At 48.4% G+C, this 18,749-nt stretch overlaps 1 protein-coding gene across 2 annotated transcripts in view; it reads left to right on the forward strand.

Moving 5' to 3' along the window:
• The window catches only part of LOC309396553 (cation channel sperm-associated auxiliary subunit gamma-like), a 41,347-nt gene extending 26,834 nt beyond the window's left edge, over positions 1–14,513 (forward strand). For both annotated transcript variants that reach the window (XM_081961735.1, XM_081961734.1), the window contains 12 exons: positions 14–197; positions 2,056–2,183; positions 2,857–2,937; positions 3,504–3,560; positions 3,990–4,146; positions 5,023–5,086; positions 6,083–6,175; positions 7,344–7,442; positions 8,500–8,592; positions 10,049–10,148; positions 11,305–11,431; positions 13,142–14,513. In XM_081961735.1, coding sequence (XP_081817861.1) covers positions 14–197; positions 2,056–2,183; positions 2,857–2,937; positions 3,504–3,560; positions 3,990–4,146; positions 5,023–5,086; positions 6,083–6,175; positions 7,344–7,442; positions 8,500–8,592; positions 10,049–10,148; positions 11,305–11,431; positions 13,142–13,290 — 1,332 coding nt within the window. In that variant the 3' untranslated portion in view covers positions 13,291–14,513. The remainder of the gene's footprint in view (positions 1–13; positions 198–2,055; positions 2,184–2,856; positions 2,938–3,503; positions 3,561–3,989; positions 4,147–5,022; positions 5,087–6,082; positions 6,176–7,343; positions 7,443–8,499; positions 8,593–10,048; positions 10,149–11,304; positions 11,432–13,141) is intronic.
• Positions 14,514–18,749: the final 4,236 nt, after the last annotated feature.

Below are 18,749 nucleotides of genomic sequence, written 5' to 3' on the forward strand. Positions count from 1 at the left end.
CCCCCCCCTCCAGGAATATTTTCAATACAAGGCAAGCAACTGGGAATCATTGGGAGGGATCTACATCGACATGGCCAACTATGCCAAAGTTTACAACTTGATGCCAAATAACGACCTGCCCATAAGAATCTTTCTGGACAAGAATACAGACTACTCTTTTAACGTGTTCATGACCATCAGAACAGCCAGAGAGAGCAGTAAGGAAAAATGGCTGATTGGGGGAGCATCCCTCCCCCCTCCCTTCCAGGGCTGGGATCCTACCTGTTTAACAACTGATTCGCTGAGCACATGCTTTGCCCATGCACGGAGTTTACAGAAAACTCACCTCCCCCATTAATGCTGGTGAGGAAAACAGCTGAGGTGCAGCAATCCACTCTGCTGCGCCAATCAGCTGGGCTTCGGAAAAGGAAATATAGGTGAATATTGCACAGGAGCAGGTGGGTGGGCCCACTTCAAAGTTGGAGCTAACCAGTTCGCTCCCAGCTGATAATTGGAGCTACCAGTATGCCCGAATCAGTCCGAACTGGTAGAATCCCACACCTGCTCCCTTCCTTCCTTCCCTCCATCCCTCATTCAAGTTATTGGAATTCCTGTCTCAAATTCTTGACTCTGGGCAGCTAACAAGACTTAAGAACAAGATGAAAAGTCACATTTAAAAAACAATAACGATTACATTTAGTATGTTCCAAGAAGGCAATTTTGTGTTTTAACCATGCTGGGATGTTGAATTCATTACCTTCATTTATACTTAGCTAAGTCTATTAGCTGCTTAGCTGGATCTACTAGCTGCTTAGATCTACTAACTGCATAGCTAGATCCACAGAGAGGAGGGGGTCAAGGTATTTTTCTAAGGCACCGGAAGGCCAGACAAGGAATAATGGATGGAAAATGACCAAGGAGAGATTCCACCTGGAAATGAGGAGGAATTTTCTGACCGTGAGAGCAGTCCACCCATGGAACAGAAGTTGCCTTCAAAAGTTGTGGGAGATTCATCCCTGGAGGCTTTCAAGAAGAGATTGGACTGCCATCTGTCAGAAATGGTGTAGGGTCTGTTTGGGTGGGGGTTGGATTGATGACCTACAAGGTCCCTTCCAACTGTTAATCTGTAATGTATGGATTGTGCAAATCTTGGTTATTTTCATCTTGGTTAATTGCAATAGGGGAATGTGTGTGTCTGTATCGCTGCAACTATCATAAATATGAGTCAGTTGCCAAGCAACTGAATTTTGATCACGTGACCTTGGGGCTGCTGCAATGCCGGTTCGCTGGAACCGGCAGCAACCCAGGCCTGCCACGCCCCCAAACCTGTTCCCCAGCCATTGCCACCATCTTGTTTTTTAGTTCTGCGGATGCACGCGCGTGAATCGTGCGCACAAGCGAACCGGCAGTAAAGCCGGCCAGAACCCATCCCTGGTGGTGCTGTAGCAATAGCAATAGCCCTTAGACTTATATACCGCTTCACAGTGCTTTCCAGCCCTCTCTAAGCGGTTTACAGAGTCAGCCTATTGCCCCCAACAAATCTGGCTCCTCATTTTACTCACCTCGGAAGGACGGAAGTCTGAGTCAACCTTGAGCCTGGTGAGATTCGAACTGCCAAGTTGCAGGCAGCCGGCAGTCAGCAGTCAGCAGAAGTAGCCTGCAGTACCCCACTATAACCACTGCGCCACCATGGCTCATTGTGACTTTGAACAGTTACAAAATGAATGGTTGTAAGGTGAGAATTGCCAGTATCTATCTATCTCCTTACACAGTCTAGAGCAGTGTTTCTCAACCTTGGTCACCTGAAGATGCGTGGACTTCAACTCCCTGGGGAATTCTGGAAGTTGAAGTCCACGTATCTTCAGTTGACCAAGGTTGAGAAACACTGCTCTAGAGGCAGAATGGTCTTGGGAGCAGAAGGGACCGTTTCTATATCTCCCTTGGCTTTCGGTGTGGTCTGAGGCAGCTTATTTGAGTGGGAGAAAGAGGGTCTTGGCTTGCCAGTGTCCCACATGGTGTGTGTTTGTGTGTGTACGCACACACCCATCCTCAGCCGTTGTGCTCTTTTGCCTCCAGTGGGAGAAACAGCCGACGAAAATTCCCTCCACTACATCTGGCTGACTGTTATTCTGGCCCATCCCGAGTATATCGAGGCAGTACTGCAGAGGCAAGAACTCATCAGCCGAGGCTCGGTGTTCTATCGGGTAAGACCCAGATGATAATTGATTCTATGGACACGTCCCTCTTCCTTGCAGGGTTAGCAGTAGCACTCTGTTCTCACCCAGCTTCCCGTCCATCACAAACCCTCTGAAGTGATGAAATGATTCCTCTATTAGGAGCGCCAGCAGCCCCGGCAAAAAGTTTCTCTCTCACAGCAGGCTAACAAATCTGTCCGTCCGGAAGATGAATAGTGGTCTGTCCCATCTATTCATCTCCGCCCCCTGCCTTTTATCCTCAGAGCCAGGGTAGAGCTTCACTAGGAGCGGTGGTTCTTCCGTCCCAAGGACCGGCCCATAGATTTCCACTCCTCTCCTCTGCCTTCTGCGCATCCACGCATCAGGCACTGGACCCAGCTGTTCCTCCTCTTCCTCATCCGTCACCTCCAGACTTGGGGGATGTTACTCCTGGTTGAGTGCACATGTGATTTGTGCGTGTGCACTCTGCGCACATGCACAGTTGCCTGTAAATAGGTATCTGCATGTGCTGAACATTAAAAATGTCCAAAAAACCAAGCTGCGGCAACCGGGGAACCGGTTCGGGAGCATGTTGAGCCTGCCGTCTCTACCGGTTCAGCAACCCAGTCGCAATTTCCACTCCCGATTTAGTGTGAACTGGTAGCAACCCACCTCTGAGCTGGCTTCTCCCCACCCCCAACAGGTAACCATTAAAGACAATGGAAATTACCCAAGGCAGCAACTCAGCGGGGAGAACCTTCTGAAAAGCTCAGCTACCATAAAGGTGAGGCTTCATCAGCATCTCTGGATATCCATGGATCTCTATTCTGTATAGGGTAGCCTTGGTTTGAGTTGATTGATTGGCTTGAGTGATTGATCTCACCTTTGTCGCTTTATAAGGAACTCACGAGGGCGAACATACCTTGTACTCCTTCCTCCTCTTATTTTCCCCATAGCAACAAGCCTGGGAGGTGGGTGGGGATGAGGAAAAGTGACTGGGCCAAAGTCACCCAGCCTGTGTTCATTTCTAAGGCAGCTCTAGAACTCATAGTCTCCTAGTGATTGGGGCAGAGTTATTCAACTGGCTTTCATGCCTAAAGTGGGACTAGAACTCCTAGTCTCCTGGTGATTGGTCCAATGTCAGCCAGCTGGCTTTCATGCCTAAGGCAAAACTAGAGCTCCCAGCCGCCAGCTTCTAATCTAGTGCCACAATCAGTAGACCGAGCTTGGCCCCTCTGAATCTCTCGCCATTTTCTTTTCACCTCTGGCCAAGAGTTTCCTGTTCTGTCTTACCTGTTAGCTGGTGAAACCGCTCTTTCTACTTCCTTTCTCTTTGTCCACTTTTCGCAGGTGGTCCATTCAGAAATGGCCTGTTATCGCTATGGAAACCTGTCCCCGGAATTGCAGGTAATCTGAATTCCTCAGGAAGGCCATGTCTTCCCGGTTTCTTTTCCTTCCAACAGACAAACAGCAGGGGGACCGCACAGAACGACCGGCTTATTTTAAGCAACAATGGATAGCAACACACGTGGCGTAAGATACAGAATAAAACCAGTAATAAAATGGGTACAAGATCTTCAAGGCTTCCTTCTTAGAATTTCTTCCGTTAGAGCAGGGGTGTCCAAACTGGGCAACTTTAAGACTTGTGGACTTAATCAACTCCCAGAATTTTCTGGCTGGGGAATTCTTTGAGTTGAAGTCCACAAAGTTGCCAAGTTTAGGCACCCCTGCCATAGGGGCAATGGGACTTTTTAAAAATGGGCGTGTTTATACCTCAATGTAAAAGAGAAGGGATTTATAAATCCATCGCTCTCCCACTTCTTTGTTGGCCCCCAGGGTTCTAAAACATTGTTGCTTCATATCGGATGCCCCCCAGGCAAGAGATTGGCGTTTGATATCACTTACACACAGAATTACACCACGGAGAAGAACAAGCGCTACTTTGACTGTGTTGAACCAGATCCAGAAATGCCCTGTTTTTTCTTCAGCGATGGTAAGTGGCTTTGCATCTCCCCTCCCCCTCCTCTTCACAAACCCCACTCCTTTCTAGCACTGATAATGTTACCTACTTGGGTAATGAAACGTCTGCAGGAAAACTACTAAGCTCAGAGAGCACCAAGGATTCCACAGTCTTCCTCTTCCTTCTCCTCCTCCTCTTTTTCTTCCCCCCTTCGACTCCTTTTCCTTCTGTCCTTCTCCATCCTCCTCCTCCACCTCTTTTTCCTTTCCTCTCCTCTCTTCTTCCTCCTCCTTCTTTTTCCTCTCCTCTCCTTCCTCCTTTTCTTCCTCCTCTTTCCTCTCATTTCCTCTCCTCCTCCTCCTCCTCCTCCTCTTTTTCCTCTCCTCTCCTTCCTCCTTTTCTTCCTCCTCTTTTTCCTCTCCTCTCCTTTCTCTCCTTCCTCCTCTTTCTTTCCCCCTTCTCCTTTTCCTTCTGTTCTTCCCCCCTCCCCACCCCTCCTCCTGCTTTTCACCTCCTCTTTTTCTTCATTATCATCACTTTCATCATTGCCAATAATAGAGACAATCGTATTTCCACACCATTCCTGGAATCTACCATCATTCAGGGAATCCAGGTTAGAGGCCAACATAGTTAGGACAGAGCCTCTCTGCATTTGTTTAGGTGTGCGTGTCTGAGGCCGCCCTGTGCCTACTCCTGAGTAACTCAGAAGGCACGAGATGCAAAAAACCCAAACACGTGTGAATCCAGTTCCCCCGGAGTCAGCTTCAAGGATCGGTGTTGGATTTGAGCCAACCACCTGCTGGAAACCTTTCGAGAGACAGCCTGGGAACCCCAGCGCGTCCCCCGCCGTGTTCCCATCTACTCCAGTTTGTGAACTGGGAGCAAGACACTTGCTTGTTTTCCTTGCAGTCTTCTACCCGTTCTTCTTGATCCAAGACATGGTGACCGGAGACTCGGGACGATTCCATGGCAGGTAAGAGAGGTGGGGACGGGTCTCAGGCCTTGCAGAGTTGGGAACTGGGGTTGGGGTGGGGGACACGGGGCCTTGCCTTTGGGGCAGTGGGGAAATTCAAAAGTTTTCCCTGCTGGTTCTGTGGGCGTGGCTTGGTGGCTATGTGACCAGGTGGGCGTGGCTGCACAACTGACTCACACACAATGTAAAAAGCAGCTGGACTTCACACCAAATGGCTCCTGCAACAAGCCTCACAGCTGATCGTGAGAACTTTTTTTTTACTTTTTAAAGCATTTTTTAACTACCGCTTCAAGCGAACCGGCCTGAACCGGTAGCATTTCACCCCTGCTTTGGGGTCTTGGCAATAAGAGGTAGAAGAGGAAGAAAACTGGTTCAAGGTAACTCCTACATCAGCACCAGAAAGGCTGGCTGGCTGGCTTGTTCTCTCTCTCTCTCTCCCTCCCTCCCTCCCTCCCTTCCTCTGTGTGTGTGTGTGTGTCTGTGTGTGTGAGGGAGAGGGAGGGGAATGGTGGCAGGTTTGATCAGCCTAATAGTGAATCTTTGCCTAGAGCTAGCTGGGGAATTCTGGGAGTTGAAGTCCACCCATGTTAACATTGCTGAGGTTGAGGCAGCGTTAGAGAATCTGCTTTGGCAATCAGTGGCTTTTTAGTTCCTGCTATCTAAAATGGGGGAGGGGGAAAGAGAGGTGTGGCTTTATCTCAGCTGTGCAAATCGTATTTAACCAAAGGGGGGGGGGATTTTGTAAGTTGGCTGCATAACAATGATGTGATTGTGACATCACATAGCAATTAATTAATCAGTGAGAAGAATCAGCCTTCAGAAGTTGTGGGGTGCTTCATCGCAGGATGTTTTTAAGAAGAGACAGGACAGCCATTTGTCTGGCATGATACAACATGGTTTCCTATTTGAGCCAGGGGGTTGGACTAGAAGACCTCCAGGGTCCCTTCCAGCTCTATTCCAAATCTGAATTTTCCGTCTTCCTTGTTCTCTTGACAGCTACCTCTTTACCGTCATTGGCGGAGGTCCCTTTTCCCAAAGCAACATCAGATACTTCACTCCGGAAGAGATTGTAAAATACAACACTAACAGGTGACTTTTCAGCAGGCTGCTGCGTAGACCCAGTCTGAATTGAACTCACAAACGAACCGGTAACTGATGCTGCTCACCCAAAACGTGTGTTATATGTGCAGCCCAGTGGTGGGATTCAAAACTTTTTACTACCGGTTGTGTGGGAGTGGCTTGGTGGGCTATAAAATCTCCATTTCCACTCCAGGGGAAGGTTACTGCGACATCCCCATTTCCTCCCGATCATTGTACATATCAGAGGTGGGTTCCTACTGGTTTGCACCAGTTTGGTGAAACCGGTAGTGGAAATGGCAACTGGGTCTCCGAACCAGTAGGGATGGCATGCTCGCCACACCCCTGAACCAGTTCCCCAGTCCCGCGACATCTTTTAACTGCAAAATCCCCATTCCCTCCCCACTCCAGGGGAAGGATACTGCAAAATCCCCATTCCCTCCCCACTCCAGGGGAAGGATACTGCAAAATCCCCATTCCCTCCCCATTCCAGGGGAAGGATACTGCAGAATCTCCATTCCCTCCCCACTCCAGGGGAAGGATACTGCAGAATCTCCATTCCCTCCCCACTCCAGGGGAAGGATACTGCAGAATCTCCATTCCCTCCCCACTCCAGGGGAAGGATACTGCAAAATCCCCATTCCCTCCCCACTCCAGGGGAAGGATACTGCAAAATCCCCATTCCCTCCCCACTCCAGGGGAAGGATACTGCAGAATCTCCATTCCCTCCCCACTCCAGGGGAAGGATACTGCAGAATCTCCATTCCCTCCCCACTCCAGGGGAAGGATACTGCAGAATCTCCATTCCCTCCCCACTCCAGGGGAAGGATACTGCAGAATCTCCATTCCCTCCCGATCAGCTGGGATTTGTGAGACAGAGAATAGAAGGGGGCGGGGCCAGCCAGAGGTGGTATTTGCCGGTTGTCCGAACTACTCAAACTTTCCACTACCGTTTCTCCAGAACTGGTCAGAACCTGCTGAATGGCACCTCTGACACAGCCCCAAACTGTGCACACAGAACTGTGTTCTGCTCCGGCTTCAGCTTCTGAATAATCTTCTAGAGTAGCCCCTGTAGAGCGCGTGGCAGTCAGGAGTGGAGGATCTGCTACAAAAAATAGTGGGGGGAAAGGGCCCTGGACTCCTGATGTGGACGGTCTTGATCTGTATTTGGCTTCTCTAGTAATTCGTCAGCTTTGATCTGGGCGAGAGCCGATGTAGAAGTGGATGAAACCAACGAGGAAGGATTCCCGGTTCTCTCTGAATCCAACTCTGGAATTGTGTAAGTTCTACTGTGAAAGATACGCTTGTCGGTTTGGGTTTGCAGATCCGCTTCTGGGCAGGCTCTTCGAATTCTAACCTCCAGTGAAAGAGGCTTGGATATAGTTTGGGGTAGACCAACAACCAAGAAGGAAACACTAGCAACAGCACTTAGACTTATATACCGCTTCACAGGGCTTTCCAGCCCTCTCTAAGCGGTTTACAGAGTCAGCCTCTTGCCCCCGAAATAATATGGCTCCTCATTTTACCCACCTCGCAAGGATGGAAGGCTGAATGAACCTTGAGCGGGTCAGGATCGAACTGCTGGCAGTGGGCAGAGTTAGTCTGCAATGCTGCACTTTAACTACTGCACACCATGGAAGGGAGGGAGGGAGGGAGGGAGGGAGGGAGGGAGGAAGTGCTTTACAGCCCTCTCAGCTTAGAGTCAGCCGATTGCCCCCAACAATCTGGGTCCTCGTCTGACCGACCTCGGAAGGATGGAAGACTGAGTCAACCTGGAATAACAATACCCCAATCAAGAAGCTACCAACTCAGACAAACAATCAAACTCTGAGCAACAGCCTAATTAGGGAATCGCCAAGACCCCTCCCACCAACCCTGACAGTGCAATCCACTGTTTATAAACAGAGCAAATCCCACTCCCTTCTAGCCCTGATAATGTTCCCTAGTCGGGAAATGAAATGTCTGCAAGAAAAGAACCAGCTTCTGCCAACCTAGCAGTTCGAAAGCACGTAAAAAATGCAAATGGAAAAATAGGAACCACCTTTGGTGGGAAGATCACAGCGTTCCGTGCAACTTCGGCGTTTAGTCATGCCGGCCACATGACCATGGAGATGTCTTTGGACAGCGTTGGCTCTTCGGCTTTGAAACTAAGATGAGCACCGCCCCCTAGAGTCAGGAATAACTAGCACATATGTGCAAAGGGAACCTTTACCCTTACTGGATTTTACACCATCCAAAACCAATCTTTAAAAAAAAAACAGGATTCCACCCCTAGATATAAAGCATCCCATCGTAGGATCTTGCCTGGCACTAAATCTCTTTTTTTCCCCCTTTAGGTGGATTTGTCAGAAAGAGTCTCCGTGTTACGATATCGTCCCTCAAAGTTTGGCCACTCCCGATTATTACTTTGTGATCAAAGTATCCAACAGGTACTTGGGATTTTGATGTTGAAACTGTTTACTCTGTTCGTAGTGGGGTGAAATCATGCCAGAATGCACGGGGAGAGCTTTTTCTAAGGGTGGATGTGTCTGGCTGCCTATCTCTGCATATGTGTGTAGCATGTCATTATTGAATTAATCGCCTGCTGCAAGAGTGAAGCCGTGATCTGGAGACTGTTGGACTAAGAGCTTGATTAATTATGTAGAACAGTGTTTCTCAACCTCAAGTCATTTTAAGACGGGTGGTGTAGGAGAAGGAGTGGCAGAACTTGGGGGTGGAATTAAAAGAGGAACCAGTTTAAATCCCTACATAGTCACAGATAAACTCAGTCCAACCTCCTTTGAATTCAGTTGACCCTTACCTACCCAGTTTCCCTGAAGTCTTTAAGAAGATGTTGGATAGCCATTTGTCTGGAACGGCATAGGGTTTCCTCTTTTAATTAAAATAAGCCCTCCCCCAAAATATTGCAGCAGCCATGAGGTGACCACACTTGCCACCACCTGCACCTCAAAAATAATAAGACCTCCCCGAAAATAAGTCCAAACGCTTATTTCAGGGGTGAAAAGGAAATAAGACCCTGTCTTATTTTCAGGGAAACATGGTAACTCTGGGCAGGCGGTAAATGTTAGTCGAGAAGATTCCTCTGCTTAGGCCTGATTAGCAGTAAATCCCGTGTCGTTGGACCTTTACACGTGGATTCAGAATCTGGGAGCTGAGGTCCAACTTCTTAAAGGCCGAGAAACACAGATGTAGGAAACTAGAAAATGAGAGCCTGCGATGGGATTTAATCACTGTGAGGTGAGGGAAAACTTTTTAGAAAGGACGGTGTCAGGGTTCCAAGTAATACACCCATAGCAAACAAAATTCTTCCAAGAACAGTTTTATTGGATGTATCAGACTGGTGAAAACCAACTCTGAATGTTCCCCCCGTTTTCTCCTAATTAAAAATAAAAGTTTTCTCTCCTCCCCAAACAATCAGTCACATGGTCCAATCAAGGTTGAGGTTTATTGGACTTCTATGCTGCCCTTCTCCCAAAGGACTCAGGGCGGCGTACAACATAAAGACACATATTACAAAAGTTAAAAGAAAGATTAAAAAGAATATCCAAAAAAAACCAATAGACATTTACAATGAGATTCAGAAATTAAATTAAAATTAGCAATTGAAATTAATAATTTATTTTATTCAGGCCAGGCCGGCTTGTCCTCCAGTTGGCTGGTAACTTCACTCCTTCTCTCTCTGACCACCTGTGGGAATGTCCTTGGTTCCCAGGAGAAAGTATTTTGCTTTGGCTATAAACCCCGGCTATCTATTCCCCCCTCCCTATCCCTCAGCTCCAGTGTGGTAATACTGAAGCCTCAAAATGGCCTCGGTCAGCTTCAGGTTGACAGACGGATGCTTTGCTCCCGTGGCCCACCTCTATCTGTTCTTGTCTGCTTCCATAGGGGGGTCGATCAAACCACCTACTGTGACTATGCCTTGGAGTTCATCGTTCACATCCACGGCCTGCGCCTCAGCCCCTCCCGTGCCCTGTACATAATGAAGGTAAGACAGCTGGGCTTTGACTAGTAATAGACCCCTAGCAAGCAAAACTCCAAGGCAGCTAGATTCCTCAAAGGAATAGCTTTATTGGATCTATCATATTGGCACGGATCTGGTGAAAACCGACTCTGAATGTTTTCACCTACCGTATTTTTCGGAGTATAAGACGCACCAAGATTCTTAACAGGTAAATTAAAAAAAAATATTTTTGCACTCTGCAGGCCTCCCAAACCCTCTGCAGGCCTCATTTTTTAATAAAAAACGGGGCATCGAGAGAGTTTGAGAGGCCTGCAAAGTGCTCCTGGGGGCTTACAGCCCTAACCCTCTGCAAGTCCATTTTTGCAATATGGGCAAAGTTTCGAGAGGCCAAAAATGCTGTATTCAGTGTATAAGACGCACCCAGATTTTCAACCTCTTTTTTGGGGGGAAAAGGTGCGTCTTATACTCCAAAAATACGGTAATTAAAAGTTTTCACTTTCTTAAAACAATCAGTCACATGGTCCAACTGGCTACAAAGCCCCAACTGTCTCAAATCCCCCCATCCCTCAAATCCCCCCATCCCTCAGCTCCAGTGTGGCAGCACTGAAGCTCCAAGGTGGCTTCGGCCAGGTCAGCTTCAGGGTTGACACTAGGTTCAGGGGTTGTGTGAAGGGCAACCCTGTTGGGAAGCCTATTCCGCGTGTAAAAGGAAGGGAAAGAGCCAGCGAACTCAGCAGGGAGACTCTTGACAAGTGTCGTGTATCCTCAGTCCCAGAGGCTCCCCGGGGCTTTCCTTCTGGGATTGGGAGGCTAAGGGCTTTAACAACTCGAAGACGTGCGGACTTCAACTCCCAGAATTCCTATGCCGGCATTTCTGACAGGGGGGATTCTGGGAGTTGAAGTCCAGACATCTTCAAGTTGCCAAGTTTGAGAAACATTGTCTTAGGGCCTTAGGCCATCTTCAGAATGACAACGCTCCTGTTGAGGCCAGTTGGCAGAGCTAGTGTCTGTCTGTCTGTAATTTGTGTCTGTCAAATTATTCTCCCCACCCTAACTAAACGAAGGCTGAGCTCTCCTGGGCCAGCAGAATAAGAAGACAATGACAACGGGGAATGGGTGGGTGGGGTGCTCAGCTGAGGAATTCACTGCCCACCCTTCTCCCTCTCCTCTTTCCTTCTAGATTTCATTTGCTGTTGTCATCGGACTGGTCATTCTGTATATCTTCGTTGACACAGTGGCCCCCTGGGTTAAACAAAACTGCAACAGGATGTTAAAGAGAATGGAGGAAGCTATCGCATTTCGGGCTGGTGAGTTTCCAACCAGTGGCCTCTTGGACTGTTTCCTTGGCATTTCAACAAACCTACGGGCAAACTAAAAAGTGACCTTGAGCTTGAAGCCCACTGAGCAGGGGTGAAATTCAGCCAGTTCTGACAGGTTCTGGAGAACCAGTAGCGGACATTTTGAGTAGTTTGGAGAACCAGCAAATCCCAGTGGAGAGGGAATGGGGATTTTGCAGTATCCTTCCCCTGCCATGCCCACCAAGCCACGCCCACAGAACCAGTAGTAAAAAAAATTGAATTTCATCGCTGAGGCTTCTTAGGGCCGATTTGCCCAGCCAGGGACCTTTGAGAACGTGGGACCTGTCTCCAGAGTCACCTCTGCTTCCTTGGACCTCCTGGCATCTTGCTCAGGGACTCCTAGTGAGCTGCATCTTTCATGCCCGGGGTACAAGAAGTAAAAATTGCATCTGCTTCTTGCCACGTGACTCTGCTCAGTCGAGGGGTGTCAAACTCAATTTCATTGAGGGCTGCATCAGGGCTGTGGTTAACCTTGGGGAGGGGGGACAGGTGGGCACAGCTGACTGGGTGGCTGTGGCCATATTGACGCCACTCCCCAAACTGCTGGCTTGTTTCCTCTTCGCATTGGGTAGACCGGACTGAAGCGATGTGGGCCAGCCCCTTACATTTTCCAGGACATCCCCGCGGGCCAGAGCCAACCACATCGCAGGCTTGAGTTTGACACCCCTGGCTTAATCTATTCCTGCTGAAGTCTGCAGGATCTCGCCGAGGTTGTGTCTCACCTGCTCTTCTGCCCTGCCACCCTAGAGTTGGGATTTAGGATATTCCGTTACTTCAATCAGGTGCCTTTTCTGCATGAGTTATTGGAGGGGTTTTCTGTCTCCCATAGTTTCTAGCAATAGCAACAGCCCTTAGACTTACATACCGCTTCACGGGGCTTTGCAGCACTCTCTAAGCGGTTTACAAAGTCAACATATTGCCCCCAACAATCTGGGTCCTCATTTGACCCACCTCGGAAGGATGGAAGGCGGAGTCAACCTTGAGCTGATCAGAATCAAACGGCTGGCAGTCGGCAGAGTCAGCCTGCAATACTGCATTCTAACCACTGCGCCACCACGACTCTGCCCTGTATGATCAGACAGAATGGGCACACACGGCTCCTCCTGATTAAAACAATAGCATCTCAGGGGACCCAGAAATGTATCTTTTCTGTTGCAACACCTAGAACAGCCTAAGGCAGGACTGGAACTGACTGTTTCCTGGTGATTGGCCCAAAGTCACCCAGTCTCCTTCCATGCCTAAGGCGGAACTAGAACTCACCATGGTGATTGGTCCAAAATCATCCAGCTGGCTTTCAGGCTTAAGGTTGGACTAGAACTCACTGTTTCCTGGTGATTGAGCCAAAGTCACCCAGCCGGCTTTCATCCCTTCAATGGAACTAGAACTCAACTTCTCTCTTTTCGCCCAGGGCCTAAACAACTAGACCCAACTCTTTCATAGGATTTTATCTGTTAATGCAATGCGATTATAGTATAGTGTAATCTTTATTGTCATTGTACTTAAATACAAGGAAATTATCCTCCTTTGGATGTATGTCGTTTATTTTCTTGTTTTTTTCACCTGACTCTTTTACATATTCTAATTATGGGGACTTGGAGGCAGTTCCTTCTGGCGAATCCTTAACTCTCCCGTCCTTTCTCTGTGTCTTTTTCTTACCAGAATCCAGCCTCACCTTCTCTTCTTCCTTCAGCAGTCAAGGATCCCTTCAGCACCTGCCTTCTGACATCAGTTCCGGGGACCCCGCCAACGTCCCATCTACCACTCACGTCCACTCCAAAAGATTTGCATACCACCGTGGGGCGCAATAGAGCGGCTGTGATTTGCCAGATTCATCGGGTAGTGAGGTTTTCTAGGGCCAAAAGATGTGTGTCATCTTTTGTCTGTGGTAATGGTCGAGGAAGATCCTTTTTCTTTCTTTCTCAAGATGGAGGGCATCAGCAATGGGGAGGACACTTTAAGCACTAGCTGTCTGATTTTGGGAGTAGGGTTGGCTGTTAGGCTATATACCTTTATACCTTTTGTCCATGAAAAAACGATTATTTGGTTGCAAGTCTTGCAAAAGGTTCAAAAGTCACCTATGGCCAGTACTACCACACCTATCAAGGTCAATCGGCACCCCAAAAGTAGGCAACTATCACAGCGTCTGAAACACCCCCCCCCCCCAAAACGCAGCCAAAGCATCCTTTTCATTGAGGGTGGAAGGGCCAGTCAGGAAGAGATCTCTGTTTTATTTTATTTGTCTATTTATTTATTTGATTCGTTTGCCACCCATCTCACTTCGAGGCGACTCCAGGCGGCTTACAAGCATGAATTGGTTTGGGGTATTTTATTGCTGTTATACTACCGATTTTCCACCCTTTCCTTTTTTTCTAAAAATTGTACTTCTTTAACCCCTGATCCTCTCTCAGCTGCTGCAGTTCTGTGTCTTGATGCTGGGAACGGCTACAGGGGAAAATTAAGCAAGCGGGTAACCACTAAAAAAATTGTGGGTGATAAGAGGAAATAAGAATCCTTACAGGCAGCGGGTGGCAAGTTTCTGATTTTTCTGTTCATAGTTCCTGACTTGGTTTTGTTTGAATAAATATTTGGGTTCTATTTGTTGTCATCTGGATTCTTTCTTCTTCATTTGAGCATTTTGGGCACTGCCAATCATTCCAGAAACCCACCTGTTTCAGAAGGGGCTCCGGATTAGGAACACTTTGCTTGGGGGCATTCTCTGCTGCCTTTCCAGACTGGGAGACTGCATGGCTGGAAAACATTGTAAACTTTTGGCTCCGTCCTGGTGGAACTTCTCTGCAGACACCAACATATCCCATTGCCCTCTTTAGAAACAGAAACTAGCAGGTAGCAGCAAGATGTTAAACAGAGAGCAATGTTTTTCAGTCTCAGAAACGTTTAAGATCCGTGGACTTCAAACCCCCAGCCACCTTAAAGCGTGCCTGGGGAATTCTGGGCGTTGACGTCCCCTATCGTAAAGCATGATGGCAGAGGGATTGTGGGAGTTGCAGTCTATCCATCATAAAGCATACTGGCAGAGTAACTCTGAGAGTTTGAGTGATCCTGAGGAAAGGAATAGAAAGCAACTGAGCATGCAACTCTATACTTTTTTTATCTCTATAGTCTGCAGGGTAATATGTCTGTTGCTGTCCTTCCGTCTTGGGAGCAACCCTCTCTCGATAGTGACCCCTTGTGGCGCCTCCGAGGAGTGTCTCCTGCAGGCTCAGCCAAGACTTTGGGAACAAGCAAGAATGGGGAAACTACTTTGACCGCTCGGATAGCGGGACCGCCAGCCACCCCCGTGCTCTGCATGGACTCCACTCTGCGTCTCTTGAGACAGAAGGAGCCTCTCCAGGTGGGAGCAGTACATCCAAGATGGCTTAGCGCGTGCACATACACACACATCACCTTGCAATTTACCCTTTGCAAGTGAGATCCGAGGACGACACCTCTGGAAAGCTGGTTTTTACAGGGGGTGGGGGCGACCAGAGGGGCAACCCAGGGGCCGGTAACCTCGTTCCCAGGACTTCAAGGCAGAAAGGAAGATACAGGTGGGGTGGAGAGGAGAGCAGAGGCTCCAGTTGGACCCCCTTTTCATCCCTGCAAGGCTGAAATGGGGAGGGGATAAGCCGCCTGGGAAAGCCAAGGGAAATCATCAAAAAAGCAAAAGTTAGAATATTTCCGACAGGTGATGCAATACCTGGAAAAACACGACATCGCTCAGAAGGCAAAGAAGGTCCAGGCAGAAGAAGAACTTCATGGCTTCAAAATCGAAGGGACTGTCTTCTGAGCGATGTCAGGAACACTTTTGCGTGTGGTTGTTGATAAAAATAGGATCGCCAACATGATCGCCAATGTCCGATGATGGATATGGCACAAGAAGAAGAAAATAAGAAGTAGTAGAAGAAGAGGAGAAGGAGAAGGAGAAGACCGAATCGTGCTCTGTAAACTTCCCAACCTCTCCCTTCCGAGCCGGCAGGAGCTGTCCAGGGTCCTGCAAACGATCCGCACAGTCGGCTTGCTTGGAACAGTCTTGTAAGTGCCTTCTCTCCCAGGGGGAAGCTGCCCCCTTTGTACCGAAAGCCAGCCAGCCTCTTGTCGACACGATCTCTCCAACAGCCTCTGACTGTGGGGACCTGTGTGTGTGTGTGTGTGTGTGTGTGTGTGTGTGAGAGAGAGAGAGAGAGAGAGAGAGAAACATTTTTATCACTGGGCAGCAGTGCTGCGTCTCAACCGGGCTGGTCGCAGTGCCCGTAGACCCTCTGGGACAGAGAAAAACACCTTTTTATTCAGGAGATGCTTTGAAGCGTTGGCTCTTTATCCCGTTCTTAATCCTTCGCGGCTCTTGCAAAGGTAAGGGGGGTAGTAGTTGTGGCTGGGAAGAGGAGCCCTTCCGCTGGGCCGATGATAGCACCTGGTGGCCTCCTTTTTTTGGCGGCCTCCTTTTCAGATAGAAATGTGAAGGTCCGAATTCTCAAAGGAAGGCAGAGATAGAAGAGGGCTTGGTCTCACTTCTGTTCCATTGCTCGGGACCTCTCAACCTCGGCCACTTTTAAGACTTGTGGACTTCAACTCCCAGAATCCCCCAGCCCGCTAGGCACCCATCTTCAAGCTACACCTAGAAAACTGTTGTTTGGTTACAAAGTGGGGCTTCTTCGAAATACAACAATCACTCCAGGGAGCTTTCAAAACACCAACTACACCACACGGCTGGCCAGCCACCGGTTGTGATCATATTTCCTGTCTTCCTGCTGAAAATCTACTAAATGAGTACCGACAATTCTGCAGGGGAGGACTGGCCTTTCCCTCTTTATCAATGCTCAGAACTTTCATCCATCCTCTTATTATTTCTGAGAGTGAATTATTGGCCGAGTTGGGCAGGGACCCCACATTTTGATCGTGTGACGCACGGGGATGCCGGCAACAGTCGTTAAGGGCCAGAACAGGCAGTAAGTCACCTTTTCCGGTACTGCTGTGACTTACAACGTTCTCTAAACAAATAGTTGTAAATCAAGGGCTCCTTGTAGTCTGATCTGGTCTGAATCCTAGGCTGCATCAACAACAGAGATTGTTCACGAGATCACGAGCAGAGCTGGCTGGAGAATTCTGGGAGTTGAAGTCCACAAGTCTTAAAGTTGCCAAGTTTGGGGACCCCCGGTTTAGCCTAACAAAGAGAAGGACTAGGGGTGACACGATGGCTGCCTTTCCTTACTCCAGGGAGGAGTGGGTTCTGTTGCTAAGCGAGACAGTTGTTAATTGAGTTTGCCATATTTTGTGACCTTCCTTGCCACGGTTGTTAAGTGAATCCCTGCAGTTGTTCGCGAAGCAGTTATTAACGACACGGTTATTACGTCAATCTGGCTTTCCGCTTAGACTGTGCTGGTCAGAAGGTTACGCCATAGATGATCACGTGACCTTGGGACACTGCAACCGTCCTAAATATGAGTCAAGCGTCTGAATTTTGATCACATGACCATGGGGATGTAAGTATCCACAAGGGTGGTAAGTCTCTTTTCAGGGATTTGGGTCACTAAATGAATTGTTATAAATTGAGGATTATCTGTGTACACACTAAGAGAAAGATGCTCTAATATTAACCTCCTTCCTTCCTTCCTTTCTTCACTCCCTTCTTCCTTCCTTCCTTCCTTCCTCCCTCCTTTCCTTCTTCCCTCCCTCTTGCCTTCTCTTTTCTCCTCATCTCTCTTCTTCCTTCTTTCCTTCTTTCCTTCCTCCCTCCCTCTCCATCTCTCCTCCCCTCCCCACTTCTTTCCTCCTTCCCTCCCTCTTCCCTTCTCTTTTCTCCTCCTCTCTTCCTCTCTCCTTTTCTTCCTTCCTTTTATTTGCGATGGCACTTTTAAACGACTTCTACTCACCTCCCCTCTTGTTCTACACCACGTAGGAGGAACTCTACCCAATCCTGCCTGGATGTTCCCCCCCCCTCCAAAAAAAAGCCCGCAGATCCAACTTTGGCTAAACATTCCGCTAAACATTTTGGGAAGATGACCTGTTTACTTGGCAGCCAACCCAATGAGGCGCCTCGGGTTCAAACACAACGTGCCCTCCAGAACCTCACAGGCCACCACCTGCCACCCCTTAGTAGGAAGGAATGTCATTTGCTCCCCGTTGCAACCCAGGGGCCCTTATCCAGGAGCTATTTTTAGCTGCTATTAACCTCCCGACTTCCACAGTGAGGGCCTCTCTGCCATTGCTGGAGGCCACGGCCAATTTGTCTAATTAAAGAGAATTAAGGAAGAAATGTCCTCAATTAAAGCCAGAGAAACCGCCAGTTCTGGAGGTAGAAGTTTTTGGTCATGGGTGTCATATAGAATTAGACAAGATGGGGAAGGCTTCCAACTCCGAAGGGGTTGAAAAAGAAGAAGAACTGACTCTCTGGAGGAGGAGGAGGAGGAGACCCCCCCTCCCCAAATGGGATTAATTGGCAAGGATATCTGATTTGTGCCCCCAAAGGTTTTGGTGATTTGGCGATTTCCAGCCAAACTTAAAAGTAAATTAAACCATATCTTTAAATGCTGCCGAATGGCTTCTTCCGGCCCAAACACCCATGGAACTGTGAACAGATTTTTAACACCCCCCCTCCCCATATTAACATAGCGATAAGACTCGGGGGCATCGTTTAAACTCCGGAGAATCTCAGTGGATCTCCACAAATTGCACATTAATCCCGCTTTAACGTGGTTTAATCAGCTTCCCGTTCTTGCCATCGAAGAACCAGCCAGTCAACTTATATTTGGATTCGGCCTTCGGAGCCCCCGTTTTACCTTTGTCACCTTCCGACATTCACAACAAGTCCAGGGTTAGATTGGATCATAGGTGGTTAAATTGTCATTTCGTGAAACTGCTGTTTCCAGCCTTCATTCATTCGCCCTTTGCACTAAACCACAGTTGAAGGCTTCAGCCCCAATTAACTGGGACTGCCCTAACCCTACAAAGCAATAAACCATGGTTTGTAAAGGATGGGGAGGGAGAGTCACAGAAAGCCCAAATACAAATTGTAGAAAAATAGGAGATTGAGCTCTGGGCCTGCAAGAGCCATTTTGATGTTGGCCATCCTTCTGGTTTTGAGATCACAAAATGTTGTCTTTGCATTGAAGTCTTCTTTTCCCCCCTCTTCCTCCTCTCTGCAAACCTCTCCACTCCCTTCACGCACTGATGATGTTGCCTAGTTAGGAATTGAAATGTCTGCAAGAAAACAACGAAGCTCAGAAAGCACCTGTTCTGACCGAGGCCTCCCAAGAGCCTGAAGCCAACT

Source organism: Natrix helvetica (genome assembly GCF_964273705.1).
Source record: "Natrix helvetica genome assembly, chromosome: 9".
Lineage (NCBI taxonomy): Eukaryota > Metazoa > Chordata > Lepidosauria > Squamata > Natricidae > Natrix > Natrix helvetica.